Here is a 23400-nt window from a genome sequence, read left to right on the forward strand (position 1 = left end):
ATAAAATATCGATATTCAATAATTGTCACATGTCAATACATTTATGAAAACTTGATCTATGTGCATAAAAATATTGACGATTTCAAGAGGAACAGAGATTTTAATAGGTTCAACACGAGAAATAAAGATATGCTAGTTGTGCGTTGTGCCCACTACTGGACTGCAAAAAAATGATAATTCTTTTGCTTCAAACTGTATACGATTCTACAAAAAGGTACCTCTTGAAATTCAGGCTTTGCCAACAAAAAAAAAAAAAGATTTCGTCAACAAGCACAAGCTGTTTGGAAAGAGCTACTATAGAGTCGAAACATATTTGCAGGGCAAGACGGTTTGGCATTAGATTCGTGTTTATTGATTTTAGTTTGTTGATTCGAATAGTGTTGTTGATTGAAATTTATTCGTTTGTCAGGTTTCAAAAATTTAGTTTTGACATTAATTGTTGAATTATTTTATATAGTTATAATTTATCGACGTTTTTAAGTGATTCAATAAATCCTATGTAAAGAATATACCAAACTAAACTAAACTAAACTCAGATGAAAGTCGAGTCGTGTCGGGGCGACCTGACATGAAATACAAATAAGAAGTAGACATATTCATTTACTGTTAAAACAAAGCCCTAATATCATTTAACTTTATAAACGTTGTATTTGTTTACCGGAGTTTCAGCGCATTTTAATAGTTGACGCGTAAAAATATAAATATAAAAATTTGGAATTTTATTTATTAAAATATTTTTTTCTTTGTAAATTGAGCACCAAATGTGACCATCCCCTTTTGTAACCAGCTTTAAAGGTGCAGCTGTTTTGAGACTTGTGGCGATTTAGTGATACCAGTATATGGCAGTAGTATCTACTGGGACCTACCATCCCGTAAGAAAAATAAACTAATTAAAACAAAAACAAGATTTTTCCACTTGGGAAAAATATGATTTAATCTTTGAAAAGTTCTAAAATAATGTCAGTAAGCAGAGTTTAATTAAAGAAAACTGTTATGTCATTTAATGCCGAGGCACTAAGACCAGTTTTTCTCGTTTTTTTGTAAAAGGCGTTGTTTCAAAACAACTTGTTTTCAAAGACGTGTTTTCGCACTTTTAAATATTGATTTTTTACATAGACTTAAGGAACATTCAACTTCACATAGTGTAACTAACGATGTCTTAAACTATACATCACATTTAAATGAACTAAAACACAATTTTGGTGAATCGAAATATATTAAAAATTTACACGTAGAGCATAAAGGTCAACAAATAAAATAGATCAGAAATTTTAGAAATAAACAGAATTAAAAACAATAGCAACAGAATTTAAATTAATCAACAGATAGAATTTAAAAACTCCCCTTACTAGCCCCCTTAGTTTGACGCTAACTTCTTCTTCTTCAGCCTTATTCTCTCCACTATAAAGGCCTCTTCCAAACGTCTCCATTCCTTACTATCACCCGCTTTCATCATCCATTTTTACCGGCAGTAGAGGCAATGTCGACGACCCATCTTTTCTGTGGCCTTCCAACACTTCTTTTGTTTGCCATGGTCTCCACTTTATTATTCTGGGTGTCCACCGCCATCATTTTGTCTCGCCGAGTGTCCTGCCCCCTGCCATTTCAATTTCACTGCACGATCCATGATATCCACGACTCCGGTTCGGCGCCTTATTTCTTCATTTCTTACTCGGTCTCTTAGACATACACCGAGCATCTGTCTTTCCATGGATCGTTGCGTGCATTTTAGTTTCTGGCTACTTTTTTGTGTTATAGACATGGTTTCTAGTCCGTATGTTGTCACCGGCAATATGCACGATTCATATATTTGTCTTGTCAAGCATATAAGAACTTCTTTATTTTCAAAAATATATTTAAGTTTGCCGAAAGCAGCCCAACTTAGCCCTATTCTTCTTGGTAACTCCGCTATCTGGTTATCTTTTGGTAAAGATATCTAAAGTTTGCTCATTTGATTGTTAAAATTTGAAAATAACACTGTAGCATCACAGTTGCAGCCGAGGTTTGTGGTATATCTCGCTTTTAACAATCTTAGAGATATGTTCGTCAGTGGTCTCCCAAGAAGAAAAGAGTTAAACTGCATTAGTAACTCAAAATAAATCCAGCTAAATACGATTAAAATGGTATATTATGCACTTGTACATTCATCGCTTTCCTATGGAATAATTGGATGAGGGGGAACTTACAACAATCATATTAAACCATTAGAAACTGTTCAAAAATTTATATTAAAAATAATGCTTCACAAAAATCGCACTTTTCCCTCTTTCCAATTGTTCCAAGAAGCTAAACTTTTAGACCTAAGACCAATATATTGTTTTCAATGTTTAAAATATATATTTAAGAACCAAAATTTATTTACAAGTAATTCAAATAGATCAAGTCAAAGAAGGAATCGTGTGTTAGAAAAAACACATTGTAAAACATGCACTATCCTGGATTCAAACTAAAGATACGAACTCTTTTTTTCTAGGATTTATTTTGTTGCCCTTAAATAATAAGGAATATTTTTGTGTTTTTTTAAATATTATTTATTTCCTTTTTTAATTACTATAAAAAAATATCATATTATCTTTTACAGAGTATCTTATTTTTTCTTTCTTATGTTACACAAAAATATTATAACTGTCCATTATTTATTATAGGAGCAAAAATTCATTAACATTTTCTTGTATACCCACGAACAGGCCATGCCTTTGTGTGATTTTTGTTTACTATTTTTACTGTTAATATGTATTTCATTGTTATGTAATTATGCTTTATTTTTTTAATACTCTGTTTTATCATTTATGTTAATTGTAAAAAAACAAAAAATTTAAATTTAAAAAAAAAACAGCCAGATTTAGACATACGACAGTATACTTCCGGAGGTGCGATATGTACAAGCAGTAGATTATATAATAACGTGACTCGTTTTCCTTTATCGATAATGCAATGCTTGTCTTCGTAGAAGATTAATCACGGATTGCGAATTTGCTTTTCCAGGTAAATTTTGCATTCGAAGATTTCGAAGTTGAAGAAATGAATCCAAAATCGTGACATGGATACGAAAATCACGGCTCCGATCCGGAACGTAACCAACAAATCGTATCGACTGAGATAACTCGAGCGTTCACATGGAAAATTTAAGGAAACGATAAGATTTATCAACTGCTTTCAGAATCATAGCCTCGATCGACTGCAGTTCGAGTAATGAGATACGGGAATTCGCATTGTGGGCATTTCGATTTAAATGAATCCTATTTAATTTATTACGCATTCAATTTATTGTAATTTGATTCGATGACGATAGAAGAGACCTAACACGATCACGACCATCAATTCTCGAGAGTGGACATGTGAAAAGTCCGAATAATCGACGTGCTTGCGAACACAGGTATACCACTCTGTATTTATTGCAATACTGGTAAACGTCGTTCTGCGCCGGATCGATTTACGCCGATTTACAATTACGCCGGTTGGTGCCGGCGTGGGATTCCCCGGCCGACACCAGACGACAGTAGGCGCCGCGATTCTAATAGCCGACACACTTTTACACGTTGTTTTATTTTATTAAAGTGTACACGAGCAGCCTTTTGTGTGTGTGAAATTGATTCCGCGTTAGTTTTCGTTATGTTCTTAAGAAAAATAAAAAGGTATGATTATATTTTTTATTTTATTATTACTAAAATTAAAAGAATATTCAAGTATTTGTAGTTTATGCTATGATTCTGCACGAAAGGAAGCAACAATCAAAGCAAATGAAAACGGATGCTTTTTTCAAAAAAGTGTGATAATTTCATTTAGAACCGACGAACTGGTGAGTGAGTTTATTTTTATAAAAGCATATCACTTTTTTTCTTTATAAAAATCTATATACTATAGTTTATTGTGTAGATTTTCAGATAGAGATAGTAAAAACTTATTTAAACATTTTTTTAGTATGTCTAAATGTTTGCAAACAGGCTGGATTTTCTTCCTGTAAAGTGGCAACTTAAACCAGCCAATGACAGGTCATAAGCCCTGTATATGCCCAGACTTCCATATTCACTTTTCAAAAATGTTTTCCTCTCTCTGTTGTAACAAATGTAGATATTAATAACTCCCTTGGGAGGAAATCCAAACTTGAGCATACTGAAAACATTATTTATGTAATTTAATACTTTTTAAACCATTAATATAATTTGTTTGCAATTTTTGTATTTATAATTGTCTTTATTTGCATCCTTTTGTGTATTTATTGCAGCATATAGGACCGATTTTTATTTTTAATTATTGTCCTCTATTAAAAAATAAATTAAAGTAATTCAATAAATAAAATAATTTTTCACATGATGTACGTATACAATTTTTGATCATCTAATTTGTGTTTAAATAAGATTTAGATTAGAAATCTTAATTAATAAGGACCAAGAGATTACAACAGATGTGAAGAATATAAAAAAAGGGAATAAGGAATTGATTAACCACTTAAAACAGCTAATAACAGGTCATAAGCCAAGTAAATGCCTAGACTTCTTTATTTCCCCTCTCTAAAATGTTCTCCATCTCTATTGTAATATGTTATTTTTTTATAACTCTCTAAAGAGTTAAATCTAGTCATCTACAAACATTTGGACAAACTCAAAATATCATTGACAAAATATTTATCTGAAAATTTCAAGCACATATACCTTTCATTATTTTAGCAATTAATTATTTAATGAAATATTTGCGTTCTTATGATTTACCCATACATTTTGGGCTATTTTTTTTTAGTTGTAAATAACCGTGCAATAAATAGGAAATAAGTTGTAGCAGAGCGAGGTTCGAACTTCGGATTTCCTGAAACAGAGTCCGCGACACTACCCACGGGACCAAATCCTGTCTCAAATAAAAAAAAAAAATAATAATAATCAACAATATTTTGGGGACGCTCAAATGTTTAAAAAATCTACGTGAATATGATGCTTTACATCAGAAAAGGAGCCTCATCCTCGAGGGACCACTGGTTAAACCCAAGGATGTTAAGGAGCTCGTCCCCTACCTAATAGTCCGATACTTTACGGATCTGGGCTTGGATTTAGCCAAATGAGAACTCTCGCCTTCCACACAGTAGCCAGGATCTTTAAAGATTTGGGCTTGGAGGGCGAGAACTATTCACAGGGACCCGTTAAAATAGATCTTCACAGGTCGCAGTGACGTCAGGAGCTTGCATAGCACTAACTCCCTTATTCTTCTTACCTCTAAAAATAAGAATAAGAATAATGCCTAAATGTTTATAGACAAGGCACGTGGATTCAATTTTCTTATCTTAGGGAGTTATCAAGATTAAAATATATTGAAAAAGAAAGGGACCTTCAATAAAGTAGTAAGTAGTAGTAGCGCAGAGGCATATAATGTATATGCTTTTGAGTTTTGCGTGTTAGTGTAATTAGTGTCCTGACGAAGAGACGAATTCGTCTAGAAATCGGTAGATATAAAAAGTCAGTAAGAGGTTATATACAATTATTTGATAATCATATTTCATAGTAAAACAGTTGAGGGTACTATTTGCAAACCCGGCAAAATTATTTTTTTATTTTAAACAAATCACAAAAAACTGATACAATAAAAGCTTCAACTTTTTTATTATCACCTGTTAATATTTTATGTGAAACTAGTGTGTCAAGAAAATGATAATTTTTATTTAGGAGATTGTCAACTTTTCAATACTCAAGTAGAGGTTGCCATGTTTAAAACAAACCCAAAAAATTGAATGTCAGATTCTCACAAATAAAGTCATGTCAGTCAACTGAAAATGTTACAATGAGGAACTTCAGCCCTACGGGAAATTGGATACAAAAAATGTTTTCTTACGCGGGCGCGGGGTAAAAATTAGAGCATTAAATTGTAGAACAAAGTTTCTTGAAAATGTACAGAAAAAATAATAAAAAATATTTTGATAAAAACGCACTACTTTAAATGACGTCACTGGTTCATGTGAATCAACCTATGATCTGAGAGCTATGGAAGATTTCCGGTCTGCTTGTCGATTCTGGACCAATAGGAAGAACTGAATGAGAATAAGCGGGAATGAACCTATGACGTTACACGCGGAGTTATTTCAGAAATACAAAACTTTGAAAAATCGTAGCGCCGATAATACGATATATAAAAATTTAAAAAAAAAAAAATTGACTTAGTTTAACAGTCTATTAACAAAAAAAATATTAAAAAAACTACTGAACTTCCTCATTGTTGTAAACAATTGTATTCTGAACAAGTTATAATAACTCATATCTCACTTTAAGAATTTGGATTTTGCCGGGTTCGCAAGTATTGCCCTCAGTTGTAAAATCACAAAAACAAATGTTTTACTTATGTAGGAAATGGCACACCACAAAATTGCATAAGAAAAACGAAGATGTCATTATCTAACCGAGAGCTTTTGTCTTGATGGAATTTTCTTCCCATTTTCCCGGAAACGTAGCATGTTTTCACCCCCCGGCAACCCCAAAGTGCAATCTACTACAACGCCAGCCAGCAACGTGGGTTGCCAGCGCAGATAAACATTCCCGTCGAAATGAATTGTACAGAACGTGACACATCAAGCGGGATGACATAGTTTTTTCTTCCCTGAAGATATATTCGTTTTGTGTCAAATACAAATACATAATAATGAGTAATAACGTATGCAAAAGCATCTACAGGGCTTATGACCTGTCAATGGCTGGTTAAAGTGGCCACTATACACACTGTGTAACATTCACTATTCTGTCCATATTTGAACATCTATATTCCTTCAAATCTTTCATCTGTTGATGTTTGTGAAGTTAAAGAGCTGAAACCTTTATTTATGCGGGTGAGATTCATCTAATTGAATTATTTCACCTACATACTAGGCCACGCCTGAAAATGTTATTTTTTCAATTTCTATACTTCTTTATGGACCAGGTGGATTTATCAACAATATTCTGAGTTTGTCCAAATTTTTGTAGACAAGGACTGGATTCAACGACTGGATTGACAGGTCATAAGTCCTGTAGATGCCTAGAATTCTATATTACCATCTCTTAAATGTTCTTCATCTCTGTTGTAATATGTTAACATAAACAGCTCCCCAGGGAGTTGAATCCAGTCCTTGTGTACAAAAATTTGGACAAACTCAAAATATTGTTGGTATGCAAAGGCATTTATATATTATTAATTGGAAGTTAAACATGGAATTTGCAGAGAAAGAATGGAAGCAGAGTGAACGTGATCAAAATGCGATCTCTTAGGCGAATATGTGAGGGTAACGAGGCTTACGAATGATGAAATCAGGCGAGAGTGCAATCTGAGACAGATATAATTCGTCGGATTTCTGGCATAGGTTGGGACTAACATTTCACAAATTGTGACATGTTGCCCTTTTTAAGTAAAAAGGTCATCTCAAATCAACAATATGAGTAAAATCACAAGCAGGAAAGAACAATTTTTTTTATTTGCTTTTTAATCAAAGATTATGAATCATTCTCGTTGTTTGAAAATTTGTAGTTACCAACTTGTGCCAGAAACCCTCCGAATTGACAAGATTAAGAAAGGGTCACTGAGATAGTTTGGTAATGCAGAATGAATGAATGAAGAAATAATAGTAAAACAGATATATACGACGAGAATGAACGGTAACGTAAGACAATGACGACCAAAAAAGACGTGGTATGATAAGATAAACCAAAATCTTAAGTCTGGTAATGTAAAAAGCGGACACAACTTAAGGGCATGTGTGACAAGATGTATAAACGTGGAATAAGCTAGGAATGTATGTCAGGATGGATGTGTGTGGCGGTCCATCCTCTCTGCTTAACCTTACGGGGAAATGGCGTGATGGTAGTAGTAAAAGTAGCAACATAGGCAAAAAAACATGGGCTTCTCATAAATCTAACAAAACCCAAATTGTACTTGTTGGTAGTAAACAAATGTATTCAAAAGCGAATTTTTCCACACTTCCTCTTTTCAAAATAGATGGTAAAGAAATTCCATTCATGACTTCAGTCAAAAACTTAGATATTATTATTCATAAGTATTTAGGGTGGCACGATCAGGTTAACGAAGTTAGTCGTAAACTTTATAGCAGTTTGCACTCACTTAAAAGATTACAGAATTTCTTGCCAATTAATGTTAAGCAAACATTAGTCCAGAGCTTACTTCTTCCACTCCTTGACTATGCGGATGTACGTTATACAGATGCTAACTCTGAATTACTTGATAAGTTAGAACGATTGCAGAATATTTGTATACGTTATATCTTTGATTTTCGCAAATTTGACCACATAACCGAGTATCGCACGCAACTACACTGGCTAAGTATCAGGCATAGAAGAAACATTCACATTATATCACTTCTTCACAACATCTTAAATAATCCTACTTCGCCTGTTTATCTGAGAGAGCTCTTCCAACCTCTTTCACAACATGGACTATCTCTTCGTTCTAGTAACGAGAGAACCCTTTTAATACCCAGTCATCGCTCTAATTTTCTTGCCTTCTCTTTCACAGTAGTGGCCGTTCGATTGTGGAATAATCTACCCACTAATGTTAGACACGCCCCTTCTTTATTTACATTAAAGTCAAGATTGAAATGTCACTATCTAAATATTTAAATTGTTTCTTTATCCTTCTTCTTTCCTTCCCATCCCTCTCTTTTCCTCTCCTCTCTTCATAGTATAGTGTTATTTTTTTATATATTTTTATTTTGTTAATCTTTGTTTATAATTTTTGTATAAAATTGTAAGATTCAATATGTCCATGTATTTGTAATTTTCTCAAACTGAACGGTTTGGGTAGGTGGGAAGAAATTGCTTTAAGGCAATATGTTTTTAAATTGACTTAAATTTATTTTCTTATTTAAAGGTTCTTTAAATATTCGTCTCATCGTTTCTTTGAATCCCTTAAAATATGTATGTGTATATTTATGTTTTTCCTTTAAAAAAAAACGTTATTATTATTTTATTTTATTTTTACATATGTGCATGTTTTTCATTCTTTATTTTAATTCTTAACTTTTAATTACTTTTACAAATTTTCTTTATTTTTTTACTTTAATTTAAATTTTTAAACAACTTCTATTTATTTATTTTTTCCTTCTCTTTTTTGTACTTTAATTAATAACCTTACATATAATTACTTTATTATATGGAAACTTCGCTGGTCCATTAGAGTTAAGTCTAACTGTGTAAAATTTAAAACTTAGTAACTGTACTGTATGTTTCCTAAATAAAAGAAAATAAAAATTAATAAAATGCCCGCCCTTATATGTATACATATTGTATATGTATATAAAGTGTTAAATAAATAAACATTGTTTAGTACGTCTTCGTAAGATACTTAAGTTGCCAAATTGGAGTTATTACCGGGTTATTTTTAGCACCACTGCCTGTCCGGACGACCGCCGTCACATCTAACGGTCAGGTCCTCTTGGAAATTAGTCTCCGTGATATTCCAAAGTATTATTACCGAGCATTAATTAACTGCGTACTAAAATAAAGTGCTCCCCTTAAAATACTTCCCACACCGGGCCCCAATTAAAATGAGAAGTTGACAAAATCAACTTCAATTGTCTGTAAACTAAAAACGAATTTCTAGTAGGAAAATGCGTAAATTTGAAGATTCTGTTAGCTTCCCAATGTTACACGGGCCCAGGGCTCCGATATTAGCAGCCGGAAGTTACCAAAATTAATTCAATTGTTTAAAAAGTAAAATAAAATTTTCTGTACAAAAAATTGAATTATTTTCGCCAGTTTTAAAAAATAAAACGAAAACACAATTTTTCATGCAGAAAATTTTACTAAATAGACAATTAAAGTAAACATCCCATTGTAAATGGGGCCCAGGTGTAAACAGATTACAATAAAAAATGGTATTGATATTAGTCATTCGTAAATAAAAAATGTGTTAATTTAACATGAACAAAAAAATAAAATTGTTCTTTAGCTATTCATCCCTCACCAAGCACAAGAGGTTTCCTCTTTTTGCTGTGGTATTCGTTTCGTTTTCTTCATGTGTACTTACGCTTTATGCATTTTTTTTTGTAAAAAAAAGATATTTATCAACAAAAAAAATTTTTTAAGGAAGGATCAACAATCAACCCCTGAGGTACGCCATATTCAAATGTACATCTATGATAGTCGGAAACAATAGGTTTGCATATTGCATGTCTAGAAAAGGGCAATCACCCCGCTCCAGGGGTGAACTGTACCCGCCGCGGGGGTGGAACAGTAGGGTGTAGGCACTAGAAATAGGACAGGACTACCACCTTCTCTAGTAGGTACTCACTTGACGTACAGCGAAGTGCTGCGGTCGCAAAGTCATATTTTAGTTTTGCATAAAGAGATATTAACATCGAAGGCTGAAATATGAAAAAGGGGGAAAATATGATAATGAGGGATTTCAGTGCTACGGGAAATTAGATATAAAAAAGTTTTCTTACTCGCGGTAAAAATTAGATCAATTAATTAACAGAAAGTAAAGTTTCTCGAAAATGCAATGCAAAATTCAAATCAAAAAAGGAATAAAAATACACTTTAAAACGTCACAAGTGAATGTTTAGAATAGCTAATCAACTACGTGTTTTGAAATATATCCGCTTTCCAGGAAGTAAAGTTAAGCGTGTTTTCATACGTACGGGGTTCACTTTCCGATTTTCAGGAAAACTCACCAACGACAACTAGTGACGTCACAGGTGGTGTAATTTTAAAAATAAAAAACTTTAAAAAATCATATCGATGATGCATAAAAAAAGTCTTATTGTTTATTAACAAATAAAACAATATAATAAACCACTGAACTTCCCCAGTAAGCCTATTTCAGGTGAATTGTATTATTATTTATTTTACAGAAACAAACAGTCGACAATGATATAATAACATAAAAAAGATACGGTTTAAAGACAGACCAGCGAAGTTTCTAAATAAAAATCATACATGTTAAATTGTGCTACAACAAAAGGGTGTGTTTGTGTGTGTTTGTATAAGAGTAAGTGTAGAGGTGTGTTTGTATGAGTATTTGTGAGGGAGTAAGTGTTCAGGGCTGGTATTCCAAACGCTCTCGCGGCCGTATTATCTCGTGTATTTACATACAAAATACACGAGAAAAACTATTTTCTCGTGCCACGAGCGTGGTTCAGAATAGCATCCTAGGTATGTGTAAGCGTGAGCATCATTTAATAGTAAGTGGGAGCGTATTGCAGCCAGAAATAATGAGTCTTAATTTATTTTGAAATAAATTAAGGGGCATGTTAAATATATCAATAGATAAAAAAAAGGATTATAGTTTGAGCAAGAACGATAGAGGAAAGAGGGTTGTGCATAGTTAGTGCTACAGACTGGCAGACGGAATAAATAGTTATTTCTTGTCACGCGAAAGGGGACATTAAGATTTTAATTTTGGAAAGTAGGTTAAAATAGTCTACTGTATCATTTAATAATTTATATAAATAGCGTAATTTAGATATAATGCGTCTATTTTCAAGGGTAAAAAATCCATTTTGTTTAGCAGATTGGCTGTAAGTGCAAAACGTTTTATTGTTTTTATAATCTAGGTTTTTAAAAAAGTTTTCGTTGAACATTTTCAATTCTAACAATGTTTGTTATGTATTGTGGGCTCTACACAACGGATGCAAACTCCAAGATACTGCGTACAAAAGTGTTGTATAAAGTCTTCAATGTATTTGTTTTTTCATATTTTGTTGTCCTTTAATAATAAGGAATATTTTTATGTTTAAAAATACCATATAATCTTTTACAGAATACTTTATTTTCTCTTTCTTATGTTACACAAAAATATTATAACTGTCCATTATTTATTATAGGAGCAAATATTCATTAACATTTTCTTGTTTACCCACGAACAGGCCATGCCTTTGTGTGATCTTTGTTTACTGTTTTTACTATTAATATGTATTTCATTTCTATGTAATCATGCTTTATTTTTTGAATACTCTGTTTTACCTCTTATGTATGTTGTAGAAACACAAAAGAATTTAAATAATAAAAAATAAATATAAATAAAGGGTTTGGAAATTCTTAAAATAAGGCCCAGCATTTGGTAAGCTTTTTCAACAATAGAATTTATGTGAGACCCAAACAGCAATCTACTATAAAAAATAACTCCTAAGTCTCTAATCTCGCTGCACCGTGATATGGAATTATATTTGATCGTATAATTGTGCGTAGTAAAATTACGAAATAAAAAAAAATATATATTAATTATTCAATTATAATTATGTAAAAGATATTAATTTTATGGGTGAAGTAATCTTTTGATTATTTTACATCTCTATAAACATACGAATATATTTATATTGTCTATGGTTAGTTTAGTTTGTTTTTCGTTTTAGTTTAGAAGTAGGATTTTGGATTTGTGAACATGATAACGATGCTACGTCACCATAGACTAACGTATCATCATATTTCTTTCATAGCGATAGTTGTAAGACCATTCTACTTTTAATACCGATAAATTATAACATATAAATATATAATATTTTATCGATAAATAAAAGTTCTTATTGATAAACGGCACTTTTAATTATTTACCTAAATAATTTCTCCCTAATACCACGTGAGCGAAACCGCGAGTAAAAGCTAGTAAAATATAAGTATGCAAATATTTTATAAAAATATAGAGAAAAGAAGATGCTAAAAAGAATAAAAGAAAATTATGACAACATCATTAAAGAGGAGGTTGAATTTTGCGTGCTAGATAAGAAAACTTAAATATAAAGTAGGAATATCCCGCAAGAGAATCTAGTTCAAGTCTTTTATTTTTATACCTATATACAGGACGTCGGAGTAGGGCTAGGCAGAGTGGAGCGTCGGGCGTCGGCGTTGCGGCGTCTAGTAGAATTAATTGAAGAGCTTTCACAGAAAACGTTTAATATAGCGCCGTAAAGTGGAGTGTCTTGTTGAGGTTTCTTATTAATTAAAGAACACGGATTCAGCTCTGTTTAAGGCAAACTGTTAGATATGTTATTTATTAGTACACACAGAGGGCATTTACTAAAACACGTCGGGATATGATCCGTCGGAAAATCATCCCGATTTGATATTATTTAATTACAAATATTTAGAATAATGTAAGTCATGATTATGAAATGATTCGCAATGAAGATTATTTACACGAGATTCATTTTTCACTAAGCTTTAGAGATTACAAGGTCACATATTCGTCGAGAGGTTGTCGGCGTGGAAAATAGAACGATATCTCGTGAGGTCGTGTTTTATAGAATTCTAACACAGCATTCTGTTGGCCGGTCTAGTATTCTGCAGTCTAAACCGCCGCAACTCACATTTTGTCGTTTTTAGGTTATTTGTTGATTCGCAATCAGCATTTAATTAGCTATAGGTGTATCCAAGTTTTTTTCGCTACAGATGGAAGGTTGTAAATTAAATACATATCTTTCAATTCAAATTCTATTTCAATTTTATTTATTCATATATATGTACATTAAAAAATGGAATATCTTAATTCATAGACATAGAAATAATAAAAATAATAAGGTTAAATTAGGTATATATAAAAGTAACACATAATTATACATAATATCCAGAGAATAATGTGTTTAAAAAGTAAGAGAATCTTGTAACGAAAAACTCCCTCGGAGACGTGAAAAATGTAAATGTCCAAAGTAATATTGTTTAACATAGAGATGGCCCTTACAACAGGTTTATAACCATTGGCAGGCTGGTCCTGTATATTGGAATGTGAAACAGCCTATGCTGACGCTGTCTAAGGTAATTATCCGGAACATAATAGCTAATGCTCCGCATAATTTCAGGGTTGTCAATAATACCACGCAACAATCGAAAGAAGTGCGTAGTTAAATACACATTACTTCTGGTCTTCAAACTGCTGTTACAAAGCATACCCTGGAGAAACTCAGTGAGATAAAGCCATGGATAATGTCCGCATTACCTCATGTATCCATGCAGTAGTATCAAGTTTTTAGCCCATAAATGATTAAAAGACTAACTAAAAGAAGCCTCATCCTCGGGGGACCACTGGATAAACCTTAGGATGCTAAAGAGCTAACCCCCTACCTAATAGCGTGATACTTTACGGATCTGGACTTACAGGGGGAGATTTAGTAAAATGAGAACTCTCGCCTTCCACACAGTAGTCAGGCTCTATAGACCTGGGTTTGGAGGGCGAGAACTATTCATGGGGATCCGTCACACTAGATCTTTATAGGTCGCAGTGACGTCAGGAGCATATTTTTTTTATTACTAAAATGCGGGTTTTGCAATATATTTTAAGCTTGATTATGTTGAGCACTATGTATTTTTAAAGATTTATGTGTGTTTTAATTAAAACTGCTTTTACGAAAAAGAAGTATCTGCTATCGGTTGTCTCTAAAAATCAACTAAAATTTAATATTTATTTATTTGACGGACTTATGCAGTCCATTTTAACGCTGGTAAATACAATTTCTTATAATAAATACAGGCACTTATAAAATAAAATACGACTAAATAAAATTAAAGCTTGGACAAAAAAATAAAAAAATTACTACCTCAAGACAAGTTCCGGTCTATCTTGGTGATTTTTTTAAATCTATTAAGACTTACACCAAAAAAGTCCAGATCTTGTCTCGAGTTTACAGTACGACACAATCGGGACATTGGTGCATGCAAGCCATAGTTTGTGCTGTGTTGATCGAGGAACAGCACATTATTATTTCGCAACCGGCGGATTGGAACATTGAATGCCACTTGTTCCAGTAACGATGAAAATGCAGTAAACCTTCTGAAATATTGCATTTTAGGCTGTAATAATGACTAAAAATTTTTTTTTACAGTATCATCTTTTAATGCTGTATTTTAAATAGTTTTGGGCAACTTTTTGTTAGCAAAAACTTAACTGATGCGTATAAAAAAAAATATAAACAAATTTAATGACTTATATGACACTTTTTTCTCACAATCAATCACCAATCATCATCATCATGCCTGATGACAAAAAACAAGATTTAATCAGTATCATTGTGATTTACGTATTTGAATAGTTTATTGCGTTTTCCTCGAAAGTGGATTTTTGAGTTACGGCGGTTTTGGGATTGCACGGCAGTATTTCGTGCGATGTTCAGGCACATGACACGCCTTCCAGCTGCTAGCGATATAGCTAGGCTGCGTGCAAATATAGTCAGATACAAGCACAATTTTAATAGAACGGTAAGGTTCTTTATACAAAATAATATTATGATGAACGTAGGTACAACAGTTCAAGACTTTTATGTAGCGCGCAAACGTATTGTAAAATACATATATGTACTTCGAAAACACCAAATTGTTTATTTTATTTTATTTGGGATTTTTACAGCTATTACATAAACAAAATAATTAGAAAAATCTTAACAATACTAAAGCCAATTAAAAAAATCCACTGTAAATATAATGACACATAATATATAAGAAAAGAAGTTTAGTAATTGTATTTGTGTGACGTTTGTATTCATGTGTATGTGAATGTGTGTATGCGTGAATGAACGAGGGAGAGGATACATGTGCGTGTGGGAATGAATGAGGGAGAGGGTGCGTAAATATGAAAAAAATAATTGTTTAAAACTTGTAAATTGTATTAAAAATGGTACAATAAAGAGCTTAGTAAAAAGTTAAAAACCTTTTTGTTAAAATTCAAATGACGAAATGATATAAATTGTATTTTTTTTTAAGTATGATAAATTTCAAAACCGTATTCTGAAAAAAAAAAGCATTTTATTTTAAAATTTAACTGATACACATCGAATGAATAATGTGCGACGAGTCCTATACAATACAGTAGGTAACCACAAAATGCAGTAAATACGAAATAATGACAACAATAAAATAAGGTTTGACAATACGCGAACGTTGATTCAAAACGAACACACAAATGCATATTATATGCACCTACATAATATATAAATAAGAATAACATATAAGTTTAATAGAAATGATTCGGATTATAAAAATCAGGTGTCAGAAACAGTTGGCCCGCAGAACGGGGATACATAATTATATTAAAAGATCTTCTCACTATAAAACTTATATTTGTTCAGGGATAGAGAGCAACGGAGAGGAGGATGCGGACAAAGACAACTTATTACCTATGGCAGTTTTGATAAATTTAATATTTTTGGTAAATATATCTATTTCGTTAAATTTCCTGTTATACGTATCTATAATACGGTTAATCGTAGCGTTTTTTGACGAATTTGTTCTGCATCTACCCAGTCGCGCTTTTTGCTATGTATTTGTATGCACCTCATGACCATGAGAGGTTTTTGAGCGTAGAATGTATTGAATAAATAATGTATTTTTTTAATGTAACATTTGATACACAAGAACCCTGCAAAAAGTTACTGTTATTAGACACAAATTATAAAATTACTGAAAGCAGAATTAAGCCCGGCTCAGTACCTATAATCGGATTAGCTACATAATTTTTTTCTGCGGTCGAGGGATTATGGTCAAATTACATACTTCACACTACCTCGTACAAGTAGTACTATATCCCAGATATAATATACTGAAAAAGAAACTTAAACATTTTGCATATAGGTACCTTGTTGTAAATATATTTATCCTAAACTGGTGCAAGATATTGCAAAAATGATATATTGTTATTTATTGACTCAGTGTTTATTTCGTAGAACTCCTTATTATAATTTTGTAGAACTCAAACACAAACAAACAAACAAACAAACCATCACGCTGTTTTCCCGTAGGGGTAGACAGAGAGGATAAAACGCCATAACACTCTATCTTTGCATACATACCTCGCTTCCTCTACATTCATATATCTTCTCATTGCACGCACGCCGATTATTCCTTCTTTGAACATGACCATCTTCAAGTATTTGATGGACTTAATCGAAGAACTCCAAATTATAATTTTGTAGAACTCCATATTATAATTTTGTGGAACTCAAACACAAACAAACCATCACGCCTTTCCCCGTAGGAGTAGGCAGAGAGGATAGAACGCCATATCACTCTATCTTTGCATACAGATCTCGCTTCCTCTACATTAATACATCTTCTTATGCACGCACGCAGATTATTCCTACTTTTGACATTTGATGGACTTAATCGAAGAACTCTATATTATAATTTTGTAGAACTCCATATTTTAATTTTGATGTTCAAATTAAACACTGATTTGAGTCTACTTAAAATCTTTTATTTTCTTTTTAAACACAAAAAAAAATCAGACAATTGCTTCGCCTTATTTAGGGCATTTTCAAATGAATGTAAACATTAAATAGACAGAAAGCTGAGGAATATGTTTCATATATCAGAATATAATTTTAATTTCTTGAAAATTCTTTCTCATTTTAGGAATGTAGGTATGTTTTAGAATCTTTTTTCATATTTCTTTTAAATTTTTACACACAACTGATGTGAGTGTGTACTATTATGATTGTATAAAATCAATAATACACTGACACTCCGGAACGTGCCTGCGGTCGTGTAGGTGTACTGTTTTAGTTAATTGTATTTAATGCACAAAATACACAATTTTATCATAGAGCACAATTATATTTTTTTATGTCCCGACTTGTTAGAAAATTCCGTGTTAAGTCGGAACTCTTCTATATATAAATCAAAAACACTTATTAACATATTAAACAATATACAAAATAACCAAAACAATATACAAAATAATCAAAACAATATAATAATAGAAAAATATAAATAATAACAATTTATACATGTCGAAAAATGGAATACAGAAAAGTTATATAATTATACATGGCAATATGTAATTATAGTCCTTAAAATATAGCTTGATTAGAATGACAGCTGTCAAACTAATTTCATTAGTGATGGGAAATTACTGATCACTGGATCAAATCGATTTTATCAGTTATTTCATGCAATCATGATACTCTGTTTCCGAAAACGCAAAAACAAGCCTATTATAGTGTGTTTAACACAATTATTCACCAAAAAACGAGACATTATTTTTATTTTATGAACAACATCAAATGAATTATTTTTTTATTCGATCAACTTACATTGATCAATTTGTCCCATCTTTAACGTTTTTGCAAAATGGTGTAACCTTGTAAGAACGTCGTTAATAATTAGGTTTATTTTAGTTTTAAAGCTGATTTTGTAGATTGATGTTGATTTATGTTTCAAGAATTGTAATAAAAAAATAAATTAACACGCCAGATACAAATGATTTTTCGTGTGTCGTCACTTTTCCTGACAACTGTCATTCTAATCATGTTACATTTTAAGGACTAAAATAATTTATGGTTTATACCATTGAAATTTTTTCAGATAAATCGTAAAATGAAAAAAATGCGGTTATACTGTTAAGTCCGCGCCTATCATAGATTTGTGTTATTTTTATATCTATATATATATATATAGATATATTTAAAAAATAATAGTCATGTTCTGAAACCGGTCGGAATATTAAATATATGTAAATAATGATTTTACACAAAGTTAATACGTCGGCCTCGTGGTGTAATGGTCAGCGCGTAAGCCTGCCATGCAAGAGGTCTCGGGTTCGATTCCCGACATGGTTGATATGAAATATTTATTTAAAAGGGTGTTTTTACACTAGAATATTTCATAGCCCCTGGACATTAGGTGCGGAAAGGGAATGATGATGATGAAAAACGTAGTTATATTATTTTACACATATTGAAAAATATCAATAATAGGTTAATGGATTATTTTATTTCATTAAACACGTCTGCCTATCTCTATACAAGTGCAAGACTGTGACGTCATTACTGTGGGCCTCAAAGGGCCCGATCGACCTTAATCATATCATCTGCTCATCAGAGCGCGAGCAGAATGCTGATATGAATAAAATGATCTAATTTTAGAAACAACAGGTTTATAAATAACAATACTAAAATATGTAACTTGGTTAGTATGTATTAGGATTTTAATTCTTAAGACTAGATAAATGCGAGTAATCATATTGATTTGAAAAATTTATATCTATAACTTATTTTTAAAAAACTTTTTTTGTTATGCATTTATTTATTTATTTATACTTTTACGTTGTTTGTATTCTTTTTTTTATACAGAATATTATTCCCTCACTGGAGTGTCCCGTGCGGAGAGAAACATTTTACGAAATAAGAAACATGCCTAAGATTAGCTATTAACAAAGTTAACATAATAATAACAATAAAAAAACGTAATTACTAACATAATACTCGTACATTTTGTTATATTTTTACTATTAAGAATCACAGCGAAATTCAGACGAACGCAGAAGCACCCTGGGTGTATTGTATTACCATATCATTAGCAACTAATAAAGCAATAGTTGGCTATGTCACGCTCATAAGCGCGTCTGAGCGCAACAGAGACAGATATTATTTTCATAATGCGTATACCGAGCGATGTCACACCATTGGCTTATTTACGGATACTACACAATGCGTATGTGTAAGTATAGCGCACGCGCCAGCTTATAAAAAGTGCAGTGCCACCAGTAAGTGCAGTGCACTGCCAAGTAAAAAAATAATAAAATATGTAAATAATAATCGACAGTAAAAATATGCATGCAATACAAAGGAACATGATTTCATTTCGACATAACATTTATATTTATGTGTATTTTATTTGATACTAGCGCCAAAAGATCTAGCGAGATCGCGACTCTGGTGGACGACTTCGTAATTATTTTATCTCACGGATGCATCCTGTTAACATGCATTTTTTTGCACGAGCTTTAACCCTTAATTTGAATGAAAAATACCGAATCTAGTAAAATCGTGAATTTAGCGAGATAGACTGTGCTTCATACCGGTAAATCACGCGTAGGTGTGAGAAGACTATATCTATATCTAAGAGTAGATGTAGTCTGCTTTTAACCGAATTTTGAACACGCGTATTGAAGAAGAAGAAGAATATTGGTTAGAATTTATGATTTTTTAATTTAGTTACGTACAATGTTATTTATTTACTTTATTCATTTTATTAATTTATTTACTTAAAAACAGTTTATTACACATCTTTTGAGACATACGTCCCAACTCCATGGGAATAAAAGTCCTGTGTTGGGTTGGGACGAGTAATTAGTTAACACAGACAAACGTGCTTATCACCACAAATATAATACAGGATCAGAAATATTATAATAATTAAAAATATATATGTATATATGGCACATCAATGTGGTAAACAGCAAATTCAAATGTTCGGAAAATCATCAAGGAGTTTCAAAATCAAAATCAAATCTGTCCTACCAAGTAAAATCCGGTACTTAACTCCTCTTTTGAAAATAGATTTTGTTCTTGAGAGCTTAATACGTTCATCTTCTTCTTCTTCTTATCGCGTATAAGACACTGAAAGTGCATTCCTTCACATACTCGTTTTAAAGACCGTGGGTCTTTCTATTGGCTTCACTCATACACCCATATTGGCTTTACTCATGCCGGTTGGAAGGACTATCTCTATGTTAAACAATATTACTTTGGATATCGACACTTTTCACGTCTCTGAGGGAGTTTTTTGTTACGGGATCTCTTACTTTTTTAACATATTATTCTCAAGATATTATATTTACCTACGTGTTTTTTTATATAAACCTAATTTTACTGACTTTATATTTTTATTATTTCCAGATATGGCCGACTTGATTACTTCGCATTTTCTCTCAAATTAAAGGGTAGTGACATTGAAAAGGTGGACAAGTTTAAGAACCTCGGCAGCATTCTAACAGAGACCTTCGATACAGATTTAGAAATTAAATTCAGAATTGAGGCAGCCATAGCTGCTTTTGAAAAAATGAAATCCCTCTTCTGAAATGATAATCTGAACTTTAAAAAAAGGTAAAGATTGGTAAAGTGTTATATGTGGTCTGTATTGTTGTATGGCTGTTAGACTTGGACTCTGTGAACAGGCTGGAGGCTTTTGAGATGTGGTTGCATCGCAGAATGGTTAATATATCTTGGAAATACCTGATAACGAACTCAGAAGTCTGAAGTCGACCTAGAACGAACAGAGAACTCTTAACCACCATAAAAGTTCGTAAAATTTCGTATCTGGGGTATATTATGCGCGGAGAAAAGTACCACTTGCTTAATTTATTATTTTGAAGGGCAAGATTGAGGGTCACCGAGGGGCTGGAAGAAGACAGATGTTCTGGCTATGTAATACGAGACTTGACTGGCCTCAGGACTGTGGAGCAGATTTTCCGGGCAGCACAGGAAAGAAAGACTTTTGCCAGAGTGATTGCCAACGTTGGGGATACCTGACAGGGCACTAAGAGAAGAGAAGATTTCTATATGTACGATTTTTTTTTTGTAATGTACACATATATGATAAATAAAAAAACAAATGATAAATGAAAAACGCTATGTTTTTTTTGTCAATAAACCAGATACTGTTTTCAAAAATTTAATTTCATACATCGCGATTTTAATTTAATTTAACTTTTTCTACTTTCACTGCCTCTTCACTGGGTGTTTGGCAAATTACACGGAGGGCCTTTGTCGGATATTGTCATTCATCTTCAGGACCATATTGCAAACACGAATGGTAGCAAAAACTGTATTTACTTGTATCACAATAGTCTATGTCCATTATATGCGAATAAAACAGTAATGGTGTAAAGTCAATAAATTAGAACTAAATATTAAACAATGCAAAATAATGTCATTTCATAGAACAAAACAACCGATTTCCTTCGAGTACCTATTAAAAAACTCCTAAATTGATGTAGTTAAGTTCCATCAGAGTTTTAGGAGATGTTTTGGACTACAAACTGACATACAACGAGCATATAGATAATATAGTAAATAAATGAATGAAATTACTTGGCTTCATTAACAGAATATCCTCTGATTTTACTAATGTCCGTACAATCAAAACTCTTTATTGCTTAACTGTTCGCCCTCTTCTAGAATATGCCTCCGTGGTCTGGTCTCCATTCTATGTCAATCGCACAAATCACATTGAATCAGTCCAACATCGCTTGCTTAAAAAAATAGCGCGGATGCTTGGACTAGAGAGAGGTAATTATTCTTTTGCTGATATAGAGTCAATGTTAAATATTTCTAGTCTACAAAAACCTAGAACTAATATTGACTCCATATATATGTTCGGCATACTAAATGGTATAATCGATGTTCCATCATTACTGGGACAAGTAAAATTCAATATTCCGACTCGTAGGTTGAGAAACAATGAAGTACTGTTCATCGATCAGCATAGAACAAACTATGGCCTTAATTCTCCAATGACCCGTCTTTGTCGTATTGTTAACTCAGGACAAGATCTGGACTTTTTTGGTTTAAGTTTACAACGATTTAAACGAGCACTAAATAAATAGTCCAGATCTTGTCTTGATGTCCCTTATGTTTGTCAATACTTCTTTTTTTTAAAAAAAATTTAAACTATGCTTTTATTGTAATATTTTAACCCTATAAATTGTGTACATGGACAATGTCCGTTAATAAATAAATACACAAATAAATAAATAAGTATGCAGACAAAGGCTATGGCGTATTTAGCGTTCCGATGCGTGGGCTGTCTTTGCGCATATAATCGCTCGATCGAAATGCACCGCCAGTGTTTTTGGTCAGGAGCCATCTGAGGTCGACGATGAAAAATGCAGGCACTCACCTCCTGTTGTCCGTGAAGTCGTCATCGTCGTAGCCGTCCTTGCGCTGTATGCCCAGGGAGCGTGGCCCGTAGGCGGCCGAGTTACGGTTCAGGGCATCGTCCAGCCGCGCCGGATCCAGGTGGTAGTTGGGGTTCTCGTACGACAGCAGCCCGTTCTCTGGAGGAAGACAGAAAAACAGAGATTAGTTACTATTTAGTTACTCCGCTAAAAGATGTCCGTGATAAGAAATCTCAACTAGTCAAAATACACCCCAAAAGAACCAAAGCCATAACTAAAGGTAGACTCGCGGTTCCTCAAATGAAGACAACTTTTGCCCAAAGACACGCCAGTTTTATAGGACCTCGAGGCTATAATAAACTACCCCAAAAAATCACGAATTCTTCCAAAAAATTCGCAATTGAAATAAAAGAGTGGCTGCTCAGAATCGGAAGAAGTCAGCCGGACGAGGTCTAAAGAATAACAATTGAATGCTGTCTTTAATAATCGATGTTTATTTTGAATTAATATCATTTAAATTTATTTTTTTATTCTTATATATTTATAATCTGAAATTTTCTTTACTTGGTTGGACAGTTTTAAAATAAAAACATTTTTTTTAATCAATTAATATAGTTACATAAACAACACGTGTGTTTTTATATATTACAATCTACTTTTAGCTAACTGTAACTTTCCAAAAAAAATCTAGCTCTTGTGCTTGGACGGCTTTGACTTACACTGTTATATTTATTTAGTAATTTGAAGTTTTATAATTTCGAATAAACGTGAGAAAAAAAAGTAAAATAAAACGAAATACAAAGAAAAATAGAAAATAATAATACAGTAATACTAATA

The 23400-nt window shown here is 32.5% G+C and overlaps 1 protein-coding gene across 2 annotated transcripts in view; it reads right to left on the bottom strand.

The window, feature by feature from the left end:
• LOC148282313 (protein Fe65 homolog) overlaps positions 1 to 23400 on the bottom strand; it is a 311928-nt gene that overhangs the window by 65524 nt on the left and 223004 nt on the right. For both annotated transcript variants that reach the window (XM_088225234.1, XM_088225236.1), the window contains exon 3: positions 22566 to 22722. In XM_088225234.1, coding sequence (XP_088081360.1) covers positions 22566 to 22722 — 157 coding nt within the window. The remainder of the gene's footprint in view (positions 1 to 22565; positions 22723 to 23400) is intronic.

The sequence above is a fragment of the Micrasema longulum genome, unplaced genomic scaffold (genome assembly GCF_059751315.1).
Source record: "Micrasema longulum isolate JH-2025_06_02 unplaced genomic scaffold, ASM5975131v1 h1tg000340l, whole genome shotgun sequence".
In the NCBI taxonomy this organism is placed as follows: Eukaryota; Metazoa; Arthropoda; class Insecta; order Trichoptera; family Brachycentridae; genus Micrasema; species Micrasema longulum.